Genomic DNA, 13,978 nt, shown 5'->3' on the forward strand with positions numbered 1-13,978 from the left:
GCAACATGCTGAAAACTAAGATAACACAACTTGTGTAATTCTAATAACTAAACTGCAGGTAAAGTACGCACTGGGATGGGCGCCCAGCATCCCCTATGGACTAGGAGAAAAGGATTTACCGGTAGGTATCAAAATCCTATTTTCTCATACGTCCTAGAGGATGCTGGGGACGACATCAAGACCATGGGGTCTATACCAAAGCTCCAGTACGGGCGGGAGAGTGCTGATGACCCTGCAGCACCTATTTACCAAACTTGAGGTCTTCATCGGCCAACGTGTCAAACTTGTAGAATTTAGCAAATGTGTTTGACCCTGACCAAGTAGCTGCTCGGCAAAGTTGCAATGCCGAGACCCTCCGGGCAGCCGCCCAGGATGAGCCCACCTTCCTAGTGGAATGGGCCTTCACCGACGTTGGTAACGGCAATCCAGCCGTAGTATGAGCGTGCTGAATCGTACTTCTGATCCAACGCGCAATAGTCTGCTTGGAAGCAGGACACCCAATCTTGTTGGAAGCATACAGGACAAACAAAGACTCTGTTTTCCGTATTCGAGCTGTTCTAGCGACATAAATCTTCAAAGCCCTAACCACATCTAGAGACTTTGACTCAGAGAACGTGTCAGTAACTACTGGCACCACAATAGGTTGGTTTATGTGGAAAGATGAAACCACCTTTGGAACAAAATGTTGACGAGTCCTCAACTTTGCCCTATGTTCATGGAATATCAGGTAAGGGCTCTTGTGAGACAAGGCCCCCAATTCAGACACCCGCCGCGCGGATGACAATGCCAAAAGCATCACCACTTTCCAAGTGAGAAACTTCAACTCTATCTCTTGTAGAGGCTCAAACCAATCTGATTGAAGGAACTGCAACACCACGTTAAGGTCCCATGGTGCCACTGGAGGCACAAATAGAGGCTGGATGTGCAGAACCCCTTTCACGAAGGTCTGAACCTCTGGAAGAGAGGCCAATTGTTTTTGGAAGAACACTGATTCCCAATCGTAGGCCCGCATCCACACCAGCCTGCAGAAAATGGAGAAAACGTCCCAACTCAAACTCTTCCGTAGGAGCCTTCTTGGATCCACATCAACACACATATTTCTCCAAATACGGTGGTAATGTTTCGACGTTACTCCTTTCCTGGCCTGAATAAGGGTGGGGATGACTTCCTTGGGAATACCCTTTCGGGCTAGGATCCGGCGCTCAGCAGCCATGCCGTCAAACGTAGCCACGGTAAGTCTTGATACACGCACGGCCCCTGCTGCAGCAGGTCCTCGCGAAGAGGACGAGGCCGAGGATCTTCTATGAGCAACTCCTGAAGATCTGGGTACCAAGCCCTCCTTGGCCAGTCTGGGGCAATGAAGATTGCTCGAACTCTTGTTCTTGTTATGATCCTGAGCACTTTTGGGATCAGCGGAAGTGGAGGGAAGACATACACCGACCGGAACATCCACTGGGCCACCAGCGCATCCACTGCTATTGCTTGAGGGTCTCTCGACCTGGAACAATATTTCTGAAGCTTCTTGTTGAGATGAGATGTCATCATGTCTACTTGTCACCTCTGTGAAGACTTCTTGGTGTAGGCCCCACTCTCCTGGATGGAGATTGTGTCTGCTGAGGAAGTCTGCTTCCCAGTTGTCTACTCCCGGAATGAAAATTGCAGACAGAGCCTTTACATGTCTTTCTGCCCAGAGGAGGATCTTCATCACCTCTGCCATTGCCGATCTGCTTTTCGTTCCACTCTGCCTGTTTATGTACGCAACTGCTGTTACATTGTCCGACTGGATCTGCACGGGATGATCTTGAAGAAGATGTACCGCTTGTTGAAGGCCGTTGTAAATGGCTCTCAATTCCAGCACGTTTATGTGAAGGCAGGCTTCCTGACTTGACCATTTTCCCTGGAAGCTTTCTCCCTGAGTGACAGCTCCCCAGCCTCGGAGACTTGCATCCGTGGTTACCAGGAGCCAGTCCTGAATTCTGAACCTGCGTCCCTCTAGTAGGTGAGAACTGTGTAGCCACCACAGGAGCGAAATCCTGGCTTTTGACGACAGGATTATCTTCCGGTGCCTGTGTAGGTGGGATCCCGACCACTTGTCCAACAGGTCCCACTGGAATACCCTGACATGGAACCTGCCAAACTGTATGGCCTCGTAGGCAGCCACCATCTTCCCCAACAACCGAATTCACTGATGGATCGACACAATCGATGGTTTCAATATCTGTTTTACCATTTTCTGGATTTTCAAAGCCTTTCCACCGGAAGAAATACTCACTGAACTTCTGTGTCCGGAATCATCCCGAGAAAAGACAATCTTGTCGTCGGTTCCAACTGTGACTTTGCATAATTTATGATCCAACCGTGTTGTTGGAGTATTGACAGGGAGAGTGTGATGTTTTGTAACAACTGCTCCCTGGATCTCGCCTTTATCAGGAGATCGTCTAGATAAGGAATTATATTGACTCTTTTTTTTGACGCAGGAGAACCATCATCTCCGCCATCATCTTGATGAATACCCTCGGATCCGTGGAGAGACCGAAAGGTAACGTCTGGAATTGGTAATCGCAATCCTGAACCGCGAATCTCAGATAAGCCTGGTGAGGAGGATAAATGGGAACATGCAGGTAAGCATCCTTTATGTCTACCGACACCATGTAGTCCCCCTCCTTCAGACTGGAAATCACTGCCCTCAGTGATTCCAATTTGAACTTGAATCGTTTCAAGTAGAGATTCAGATTTTTCAGGTTTAGGATCGGTCTGACCGAGCCGTCCGGCTTCGGAACTACAAAAAAGGCTTGAATAAAACACCTCCCCTTGTTGTGACAAAGGTACCAGGACTATGACCTGATCCTGACATAATTTTTGGATTGCCGCTGTTACTGCTTCCCTTTCTGGAAGAAAAGCTGGCAAGGTCGATTTGAAAAATCGGCATGGGGAAACGTCTTGAAACTCCAGCTTGTATCCCTGGGACACTATTTGCAACACCCAGGGATCCAGGTCAGACAGAATCCAACCTTGGCTGAACAGTTTGAGACGTGCCCCCACCCGAGCGGCCTCCCGCAAAGGATCCCCAGCGTCATGCTGAAGATTTGGCAGAAGTAGGGACTTCTTTCCCTTTCCCCTTCCCCTACCCGCAAAGAAGGGGGAACCTCTCGCTTTTTTGTATTTATTGGGCCGAAAGGACTGCATGTGCGGGTGATAGGTCTTTTTTGCCGGTGCAGGCGCAGAGGGCAAAAATGTTGACTTACCTGCAGTAGCCGCCGAGACTAACACATCCAGTCTATCGCCAAATAAGGCCTCACCTTTATATGGGAGAGCCTCCATATTTCTTTTGGAATCTGCATCCGCGTTCCACTGGCGAATCCACAACGCCCGCCGAGCCGATACTGCCATGGTAGCGGCTTGTGAACTCAAGAGATTAAATATCTTTCATCGCTTCTAGCATGTATGTGGCAGCGTCTTTGATATTCCCTAACTTAAGGAGTATCACATCTTTATCAATCGTGTAAATTTCTGATGACACGCTTTCTGACCATTTTTCAATAGCGCGACTCACCCACATGCAAGCAATTGTGGGCCTGAGCAGCGTACCATTGGCAACATAAATGGATTTCAATGTAGTTTCCATCTTTCGGTCTGCCGGTTCTTTTAGTGAAGCCGTGCAAGGTGCAGGGAGAATTACCTTCTTTGTCAACCTGGACAGTGCACTGTCTAACACAGGGGGTGACCATTTTTCTCTGTCCTCCACCGGGAAAGGATAAGCTATCTGAATTCTCTTGGGAATACAAAATTTATTTTCATGATTCACCCACATCCCTTCAAAGAATGTATTAAGCCCGTGGGAAGGAGGGAAAGTGACCTTAGATTTCTTTTCTATATAGAAATAAGCCTTCTCCTGAGGTACAGGAGTGGCTTCCGTGACTTCCAGAACTTCCCTTATAGCCACAATCATATATTTTTTGCCAATTTATGATCTATTTCCCTGGAGTCACTATCGTCGACACAAGAATCAGTGTCCGTGTCGGTATCAGTATTCACAATATTTGCAAATTGTCTCTTATGTGACCCAGAGGGGCCGCCTGCGGATGGAAGAACAGAGCCCTGAAAAATCACATCCTCCACAGATTTTCTCCAGCACTCAGCATGAGATTCAGACTTATCTAATCTCCTATTGTATTGATATGATGCATACTACCACATATTTCTTTCACCCATGCTGGCTCTTGGTGTGCCGGCAGCGTCACCACATCACACTTCTGTGTCCCTAAAATGGTTTCCTCCGGGGAGGAACTCCCTGCCTCTGACATGTCTTACATACGTATACAACACACACACAGACACACTGGGACTTATTAGGGGACAGACCCACAGTAAAATCTGTCAGAGGGACACAGTTTAGGAGCAACCAGTTCACAACCCCAGCGCCAGTATCTAATGCCTGTGAACACAGAATGCCCACTGACATGCAGCGCTTTTTACACAGTAAAACACATTTGTAAAGCACCAAATTCGCTTGTGCCCTCCCCCCCTGTTTTGCACCCTGATACTTGTAGTCAGAAGTGAAGGAGGACCAGCTATTTCTCTGCAGCCTGAGGAGAGAGAACATGGCACTGAGCAGTGTGCTGGCTGACTGAGGAAGAAGCTCCGCCGTTTTTACCTCAGAAACTTTTCATAATATTTATACTGGCGTGCCTGGGCATCTTATGCCCCCTTTTTGCCAGTTTATAGAGGTGTTTTTGCTGCCCAGGGTGCCCCCCCCCCCCCGCGCCCTGCACCCTGCCGTGCCTGTGTGTGTGGGCAGCAATGGCGCGCTGCGCTCCCGCCAGCTGCGCTGTACCTCAGCCATCACTTTTCTTGATAGAAGATCTGTCTTTTTCTACTCCCCTGTCTTCTGACTTCTGGCTCTGTGAGGGGGGTGACGGCGTGCTGTGGGAGTGAGCATCTAGGCACGGCTAGCGTTCAGTTCCCTTCAGGAGCTAATGGTGTCCTGTCAGCCAGAAGCAGAGCCATGAGACTCTTCAGGAAGTTGGTTCCTACTTCTGCCCCCTCAGTCCCACGAAGCAGGGAGTCTGTTGCCAGCAGTTCTCCCTGAAAATAACAAACCTAACATAAGTCTTTTCAGAGAAACTCAGTAGAGCTCCTCAGAGTGCATCCAGTCGTCCTGGGCACATTTATAGTGGAAAGAGATAAAATACCAGCCAATCAGCTTCTAACTGTCATATGTCATGAGAAATTGGTATATATACTAAACCTTGGAGAGAGATATAGTGGAAAGAGATAAAATACCAGCCAATCAGCTTCTAACTGTCATGTTACAGGCTGTGTTTAAAAATGACAGATGGTCAGGAGTTGGTTGGCTCTGACTTTATCTCTGTTCAATTTTTCTCTGTTCAAGGCTTAGTAAATAAACCCCACAGTCTGTAACATGGCATTTAGGAGCTGACTGGCTGGTACTTTATCTCCATCCACTTTATCTCTCTCCGAGGCTTAGTAAACAGTTGGTAGATTGCCGATCACTATACCGACGTCAGGATCCTGAATGGTGAACAGCCCACTGGTCGGCATGTTGACCAACAGGGACTATTCCCAGTTGTGGGTGCCCACGACACCCATAGAGCGGGAATAGAACCTGTGGCAAGCGCAGCGAGCCTGCAAGATGCTTTGTTGCTCTCGCCCCCTCCCTCAGGCCCTCTAAATCCCGGGATACCGGCACCCAGTACAACCATATAGACAAAAGGTTTACATGTCTGCATACTTATATTAATTTGTAGCAAAGGGGGGGGGGAATATAGCTCAATAGTGCAGGCACTGGACTGTATTACCATCTGACAATAACAGCCAGACATTTGATGTAATTAAACTTGTGAATTTACCAGTGTGTATTCAACGAGAATAATTTGGGCACTCATACATGTTGTATTAAACAACAAACAACACGTAAAACGTGTGACATCAAAATTTGGCTGTGCAGTCAATAAAATAAGCAGGACAGAGACAATCGGTGGACACTGCTTTCTCCTCTTTACTTTCCATATACTCTTTATTTTCATATTTGAACATTTGTTTGTCATTGTGAGTCAGATTTTAACCTCTAATTTCCACTGTCATACTCGACTTCATTGTGATTAAATATCACAATATTTCATCCACATGAAGATATTTACAGTTAAGTTTTACCTATTCATCCATTTGTGTGCCCAGGATTCAGTACTTTTCTCTTTTTGTTCAATGACAGTACAACCATCCAGGGGCGTTTTAAGAGAGGAGGGGACCCGCGTGCAGCCGACATTGCAGTCCCCCTCTTCTCCGGCAGCAAATAGACTCTCGAATAATGCCAGAGTCTACTGCGCATCTCCAGTGCGCATGCGCAAATCACTCGAAAATGGCCGCGGCGGCTATTTTCCAAGTGATTTTGGGGGGTCATTCCGATTTGATCGCAGCAGTGCTAAATGTAGCACAGCTACGATCATGTTCCCAGACATGCAGGGGGACGCCCAGCACAGAGCTAGCCCACCCCGCATGTCTGTCCGCCCCCCCCCCCCCTGCACAAGTACAAAGGCATCGCACAGCTGCGATGCTTTTGTACTTGTTGAGTAACTCCCGGCCAGCGCAGCTCCTGCGGCTGACCGGGAGTTGCTCGTCGCTGCCCCTGATTGCAGCGGCTGCATGTGACGTCACGTAGCTGCTGCGGGCCTCCCTCCACATGGTCTGGCCACGCCTGCGTTGGCCGGACCACGCCCCCAAAACGGCGGGCAAACGCCGCCGTGCCGCCCCCTCCCGCCCAGCGACTGCCTCTGCCTGTCAATCAAGCAGAGGCGATCGCTAGGGAATGACGGTCTTCGGCCGTCTGGCATGCGCCGGGGCACTGCGACACCGGCGCATGCACAGTTCCGACCCGATCGCTGCGCTGCGAACAACTGCAGCAAGCGATCAGGTCGGAATGACCCCCCTTTGTCAGCACTGGAGGACCCCACTGTGGGACTCCGTTGGGGTAAGTATAATACATGGGTGCAGGGTGAGCAGTGTGGGCCCCCAATGGACCCAGGGGCCCGTGTGCATTACACACACTGCACCCATTATAGAAATGCCTATGCAGCCATCCCTGCAAGATAACAACAGGCTAGTACTGTAGGAGAACCGCTACTGTGGATGAAAGGAAAGACATAGGGGGTAATTCTGAGTTGATCGCAGCAGGAACTTTGTTAGCAGTTGGGCAAAACCATGTGCACTGCAGGGGGGGCAGATATAACATGTGCAGAGAGAGTTAGATTTGGGTGGGTTATATTGTTTCTGTGCAGGGTAAATACTGGCTGCTTTATTTTTACACTGCAATTTAGATTGCAGATTGAACACACCAAACCCAAATCTAACTCTCTCTGCACATGTTACATCTGCCTCCCCTGCAGTGCACATGGTTTTGCCCAACTGCTAACAAAGTTCCTGCTGCGATCAACTCAGAATTACCCCCATAAAGTCAAATACAGCTTAGCTATCAGTTTTGGGTGGGACTGAAGAGGATGAGTACCACCCTTCATTAGTGATAAGTGAAACCCCACTGTAGTTTGATTAAGTGTATTTATCAATACACCACTGAGATCAGATCATATTTCAGCAACGGAACTCAACATAAAACACATATTAGAGATATCATTTCCTTTCACAGAAAAAGAAAGACCCGTAAAAGTAACATATGGCACTATAATTAGCCTGAATAGTCATGTAGCCCATAGAATTTAGGCAGAAGGGGAGAGGTAATGAGAAACCATCATTGCTGTAGGGCTGGTCTGGAAAAGTGCAAATCTCTCTAAAGAGACTCCTTGGCATTTTAACTTATAGGCTAATGTGCTCTGCTGCAATTACCACAGAGACAAAAAGCCATCTGCAGACCATTAGTGCTTGAAGAACACACACTGATATGATTGATAAGGTTTCAGGTTACCTCTTACCTTCTGTGCGCAGAATTCTATTGCTGAATCAAATGGAAATATATTTTACTACAGCCAAGCAAAGGCCAAAAATATGGAAAATCATTGATGTCATAACTGCTGGTAGTTCTGGGTTACTGAAAATTAGTTGGTTTTGAAATAATTTTGTGGCATTTCATTAGCGATGTGAAATGAGATGTTAAACTTGGTTTCTTAATGGGAAAAAAACTTTAAAGGAATAAGGTGAGCGCGGAATGAGTTTCTGCCAAGTTTCTTTTTCATCGCTAAGATGAAACTGCTGTTATGTCCCTGCGTCTAGTCAACTGTAGCTTGTTATTTGGTATTACGACCTTCTCACTTTAATAATAGTCAACAATATAGTATATTGTTAGGGCCGTAACTATGGGTGTGTGAGTGGTCTGCAGGGTGCAGGCAGGGCCGGATTAAAGGCCTATTGGGGGTCATTCCGACCTGATCGCACGCTAGGATTTTTTGCTGCGATCAGGTCAGAACTGCGTATGCGTATGCACCGCAGTGCGCAGGTGTGTCGTACGGGTACAAAGCGGATCGTTGCTGAGCGATGGATTTAATGAAGAATCCGTTCACACAGCCGATCGCAAGGAGATTGACAGGAAGAGGGCGTTTGTGGGTGTCAACTGACCGTTTTCTGGGAGTGTTTGGAAAAACGCAGGCGTGTCCAAGCGTTTGCAGAGCGGGTGTCTGACGTCAACTCCTGGACCTGACAGGCTGAAGTGATCGCAAGGGCTGAGTTAGTTCTGAGCTACTCTGAAACTGCACAAAACTCAGCTGCACATGCGATCGCACACTTGCAAAGCAAAAATACACTCACCTATAGGCGGCGACTATCTGCAAAAAAATAGCTAGCAAAAAATAGCTAGCGAGCGATCAACTCGGAATGACCCCCATTGTGAGAAACGGGGGAGGTGTGATCAGTGCTGTGTGGGTGTGGCCAGAGCCATGTGGGCGTGAACACCCCTACACTATCAGCTCCAATGTCTCCCTAAATATGTACAAATATAAAAAATTGCATTAGTTTGTGAGAAAGATAAAAATTCAATCTTAATAGTTCTGATTTATGGCCTACCATGTGGCCAGCTGGTGGCTAGTGCTCATCATGCTGCCATGATGATGGGCCTATTTTTATGTGGAGGCTTGGAGCTGTAGCTCCATCCGCCCCATTGTTAATCTTGCCCTGGGTGCAGCGCCCAGAGGGAACCAACGTTGCATGCCAAGACACCTACAATTTGTCTGTAAAACTGCCCAGAGTGTCCATAAGACCATCCAGGCCCTCACCATGATAGCTAGAAGCTGGTTGCTATGGCAACTCCTCTTTAGCTCTCTTGAAGGACATATCTCTTTATCTCTCTTGAAGGTTTCATACGTCTCCTTTTAAACAAGAAACACTCTAATCATCCTGACGCCTATCATTGAGCAAAAATTACCATTGTTTGCTGTTGATATCACAATCTGTGATTTCACATTTCTAACTCGTATTGCACGTATTGCAGCTTTAAAAAATTACCTTTCTTCTTGTTTCCATTTCAGAGAGAAATTTGAAGTCTATTAACAACAATGAAGAAAGTTGTAGAAAAATCTGAATTGTCACATTATGTGGACTATGAAGAAGCGCAATCATCGATGGTGACCAGAGGAAAGACGGAAGTGGTAGATCTTGGATGACGTTTAATATTGCACAGTAGAAGACAGGACAAAGACTTTATATATCTTTTATGGATGACGCGACGACTTTGACACTGGAGAAATAAACTCTTGTATACATTGATCTTCAGATCTTAGTTTTCCAGCAATGACTAGGCATCTAGTAGGAGAGGACACGAAACCAGACACGGTACATGCAGTGAAATATTTGTAGTAGTTTTATTATTTATGAATAGATCACATATACACGAGAAGAGCATGTAAATATCGAGAGCATGTAAATAGATTGTTGACCTATGCACTTACTTCTTTTGTTACTTTCCAAAAACTTTGACACTAGGAAAGTTATTTGTTTCTCTCCGTTGTTCCCTTGTGGGCTTCATCTTTCACTTTTTCAGACTGTTAATAAAAATTTTTTGTTCATTTTGATGGGTTTGTTTTATGTGATGAGCATTGTCATGGGACCTGACTTTCTTCTTGTACCATTAAAGATCACCCATCATGTTTGCACAGCGGAGGTGGTAAACTTATGGGCTACAGTAATACTTATAGTCCTCATTTCATCTTTCACCCAAACTATGACAAAGACAAAAGACAAATTGGTCCAGCAAATTGTTCTTTAATTAGGAGAATGTATAACAAAAATGAAAAACAAAATTACAAATGTTTTAAAGTAATCCAACAGCTGAATTACAGTGACATAGGGGTCTATTTACTAAGACCTTGGTGGAGATAAAGTGGATGGAGGTAAAGTAGCAACCAATCAGCTCCTAACTGCCATGTTACAGGCTGTGTTTGAAAAATGATAGTTTGGAACTGGTTGGTTGGGACTTTAACTCCGGCCACTTTATCTCCATTCAAGGCTTAGTAAATAGACCCCAAAGTCACTAGACAAAATTGACATAAAAAGCAGCCTCTTACTTCCATAGCCACAGAAATCAACATAAAGTTGGAGTAAAAGTGTGTAGTTAAAGCATAAAAACATGATGTGGTGCACTAAAGTAACAAAGATATAACTGTACACATCAGTGGTTTCTTATTCTGCACACTACACACCTCAAATGGACTGAAAGAGAACAAAGGCCCAAATGTATTAAGCCTTAACAAGAGATAGAGTGGAGATGGATAAAGAGAGATAAAGTACCAGCCAACCAACTCCTAAACGGCCATGTCACGGGCTGTGACAGTTGGGAGCTGGTTGGCTGGTCATTTATCACTCTTTATCCATCTCCAGTTTATCACTTACGGCTTAATACATTTGGGCCAAAGTTTTGTTTTGTGGTATACCTTAATATCAATGCTTCATGGTGGGGTAAGTTGAACCACTGGCTCAATTTACCTCACAGCATTTGGCTCTACTGAGCCCACAGCTACCATTTTAGAAGAAAAAAAAAACTAATTTTAGTAATTCAGGCTAATCTTTAGCTAAAAAACAATTTCATACATGTGAGCGCACATATATTAAAAGATGGTTAATTAGGCTGCTGGTTTGGTAAATAAAAATTTATTTTTATTAAAAAACAGACTAAATAAACATTCACAGATTAAAAAAACATCATACTGGGAATCGCAGAATAAATTGTTATATATATCCCCGCTTTAGCCAATTGGACTTATATAATTATTTTTGAGCATGCATGCTTGTATGGTTCGCTGGTTAGTTGGAACAATTTTAAGTCCTCAGACACAGTCTTGATCGTTAGTAGCTGTTAATCCCTCCAGGGGATTTTTAGTAGTGATGTTAGTAATTAGTTGGTTAAACAAAAATCAAGGTTGTCCCTGAGTATGTATTAGCGACACAGTCCATTTGGATGAAGCAATTTTCCTCAAGTGATATTATATATGAGTGCCACGACGGGTGACTAATTGGTTATATAATCTACCAACATCACACTTCCAAATAGTGTAAATTGGCACTATAATATCACTTGAGGAAAATTGCTTCATCCAAATGGACTGTGTCGCTAATACATACTCAGGGACAACCTTGATTTTTGTTTAACCAACTAATTACTAACATCACTACTAAAAATCCCCTGGAGGGATTAACAGCTACTAACGATCAAGACTGTGTCTGAGGACTTAAAATTGTTCCAACTAACCAGCGAACCATACAAGCATGCATGCTCAAAAATAATTATATAAGTCCAATTGGCTAAAGCGGGGATATATATATATAAATTTATTCTGCGATTCCCAGTATGATGTTTTTTTAATCTGTGAATGTTTATTTAGTCTGTTTTTTTAATAAAAATAAATTTTTATTTACCAAACCAGCAGCCTAATTAACCATCTTTTAATATATGTGCGCTCACATGTATGAAATTGTTGTTTAGGTACAGTGTCCCTTTGTTTAGGAGGACTTCCAGATCCTCCTTGTGTGAGCTGCAATTAAATATTTAAATTGACAGTACAACAAATTTAGCGCCCAGTGTATATTATCTAATCTTTAGCTAAAAGATTCACATGGTGGCGGTTATGGATCAATGGGTCGACAGTCAGATTGTCGACACCAAATGGTCGACCTGCACAAGGTCGATGTGGATGGTAAAGTATGAAAAAGTCCTGAAAATGAAAAAATGTTCAAAAAACACACGTCAACCTTTTCAAGTGTCAGCCATTGGCATGTCGACCGTTTGGCAAAGTCGACCTTTTGACCATATCGTCCATATGCATGCTGACCATTTGATGTCGACTTATAGCTTGTAGACCTTTTTACTGTTGACCTATCATCCAGATACCGATTATACACTGGCAAATCACCAACATTTTTTAGACCTGGATCAATTTGCTTTGCTTTAACAGTCATTATACCTCACATGAAGAATATTTACTTTGACAAACAATAAACTTCTTGTGAAAAAAACACACCAGTTTTCACTTTTCCATATGCTTCTCTACATCACAGCCAGATAGAATTAACGGGTGCTTCCTGACTTTTTGGTTACATGAAAACAAATATGTATACTCCAGTTGCCTAGATACAGGCAGTGGTGCCGAGAGGCAGGGGGAGAAGGTACAAATTACCCGAATCTGGCCTGCTGGAAGGACCCCGAGTCGCTAACACCCTCCGCCCCGGATACCTGTACTGCGGCATCATCTTCCCGGTGATATCTTCGGGAAGATGGTGGTGCACATAGAAAGTAAAGACTCTGGCACATCTTTGCTCTCTAGTGGCTGGCGTCATCTTTCTAAATATCACTGGGAAGATGACGCTGGCTGGGGAGGAGGGACCCACCTACCCCCCTATGTTAAAATGGTGTCCCCCTTGTAAGCGGCCCTGCAGTTATTTTATTATTCACAAATTTGTAAACGTGGCTTATTAAGTGGGCATAACCATGCCCACTTAATAAGCCACACCCCCAAACCTTTACCTAGGCCCGGCGTAGCTCTCAATGGCCCTGGATACAGGGGGTGGGTAAACTTACCCGCTGGCTCATCTTACCCCACTCTCCCTACTGATGTTTATAACACCCAAGCTCACGTAGTCCCATGCTGTAGCAGGTAAAGATTTGCCGATGGCGCCAATATTATCCCAAAAAATTATTTTGTAATAAACGACATTAATTATAAATGCAGCCAATGGTATTCTAAAATGAGTTTACTTTTTATCTTGATCATGTACGTGTATGCCAATTTTTATCAAGATTGCAAATTGTTTCAGATTTAATTATCTTTGGTTTTCGTGATATGTCACTGTGGGATAACTCTGGCGACATCTGTACGTTTTTTCTTCTGGCTTCGCCAGTCTTCTGTAATGTGTATGAGAAACAGTTTTACTGAACGCACACAAGTGATTATATAACCCTGCCATTCTGCTAAGCGAGCTGTTATTAGTGGCATCACATAATCATTCCTCAGCTTGTAGCACTTATATCTCTGGCATACATTGTCCTGCTACTTTGTAGTTATTATTAAATAAAAACACTGACAAACACTGCCATATAAAATGTTCCTTAATATAGCAATATTAATACTGCAATGAAATGTAAGTAAAGGACAGCAGTTCTCTGTTTCATTTTACAAATAACTATTGTATGTAGGAGATATATGAATCAGAATAAATAACAATTAATTACAATTTGAGTCTCCCATATCCTTTATTCTAAAATCCAAAAAATATTTTACAAACCAAATATTATAGCTGACATACCTTCCTAATTTCCTACCCTGCTTGCAGACACCATCAAATGCCCTCCATCTTGGTTTCCTGCAGTCACTGGGTGACTCTCCTGTTTCCCGGCATGTGACAGGATGAAGCTCCGCCTCTTCGCATTACATTTTAAAGGGATCACCATGCAAATATTCTAAAATACATAAAACTCCCATATCCAAAATGATTCTGGTCCCAAGCATTTCAGATATAGGAGACTCAA

At 44.4% G+C, this 13,978-nt stretch overlaps 1 protein-coding gene across 3 annotated transcripts in view; it reads left to right on the top strand.

Annotated features, from left to right (window-relative positions):
- Nucleotides 1-10,028, top strand: part of PDE1A (phosphodiesterase 1A) — a 557,427-nt gene extending 547,399 nt beyond the window's left edge. For all 3 annotated transcript variants that reach the window (XM_063933325.1, XM_063933326.1, XM_063933324.1), the window contains exon 14: nt 9,489-10,028. In XM_063933325.1, coding sequence (XP_063789395.1) covers nt 9,489-9,541 — 53 coding nt within the window. In that variant the 3' untranslated portion in view covers nt 9,542-10,028. The remainder of the gene's footprint in view (nt 1-9,488) is intronic.
- Nucleotides 10,029-13,978: the final 3,950 nt, after the last annotated feature.

Source organism: Pseudophryne corroboree, chromosome 7 (genome assembly GCF_028390025.1).
Source record: "Pseudophryne corroboree isolate aPseCor3 chromosome 7, aPseCor3.hap2, whole genome shotgun sequence".
Lineage (NCBI taxonomy): Eukaryota > Metazoa > Chordata > Amphibia > Anura > Myobatrachidae > Pseudophryne > Pseudophryne corroboree.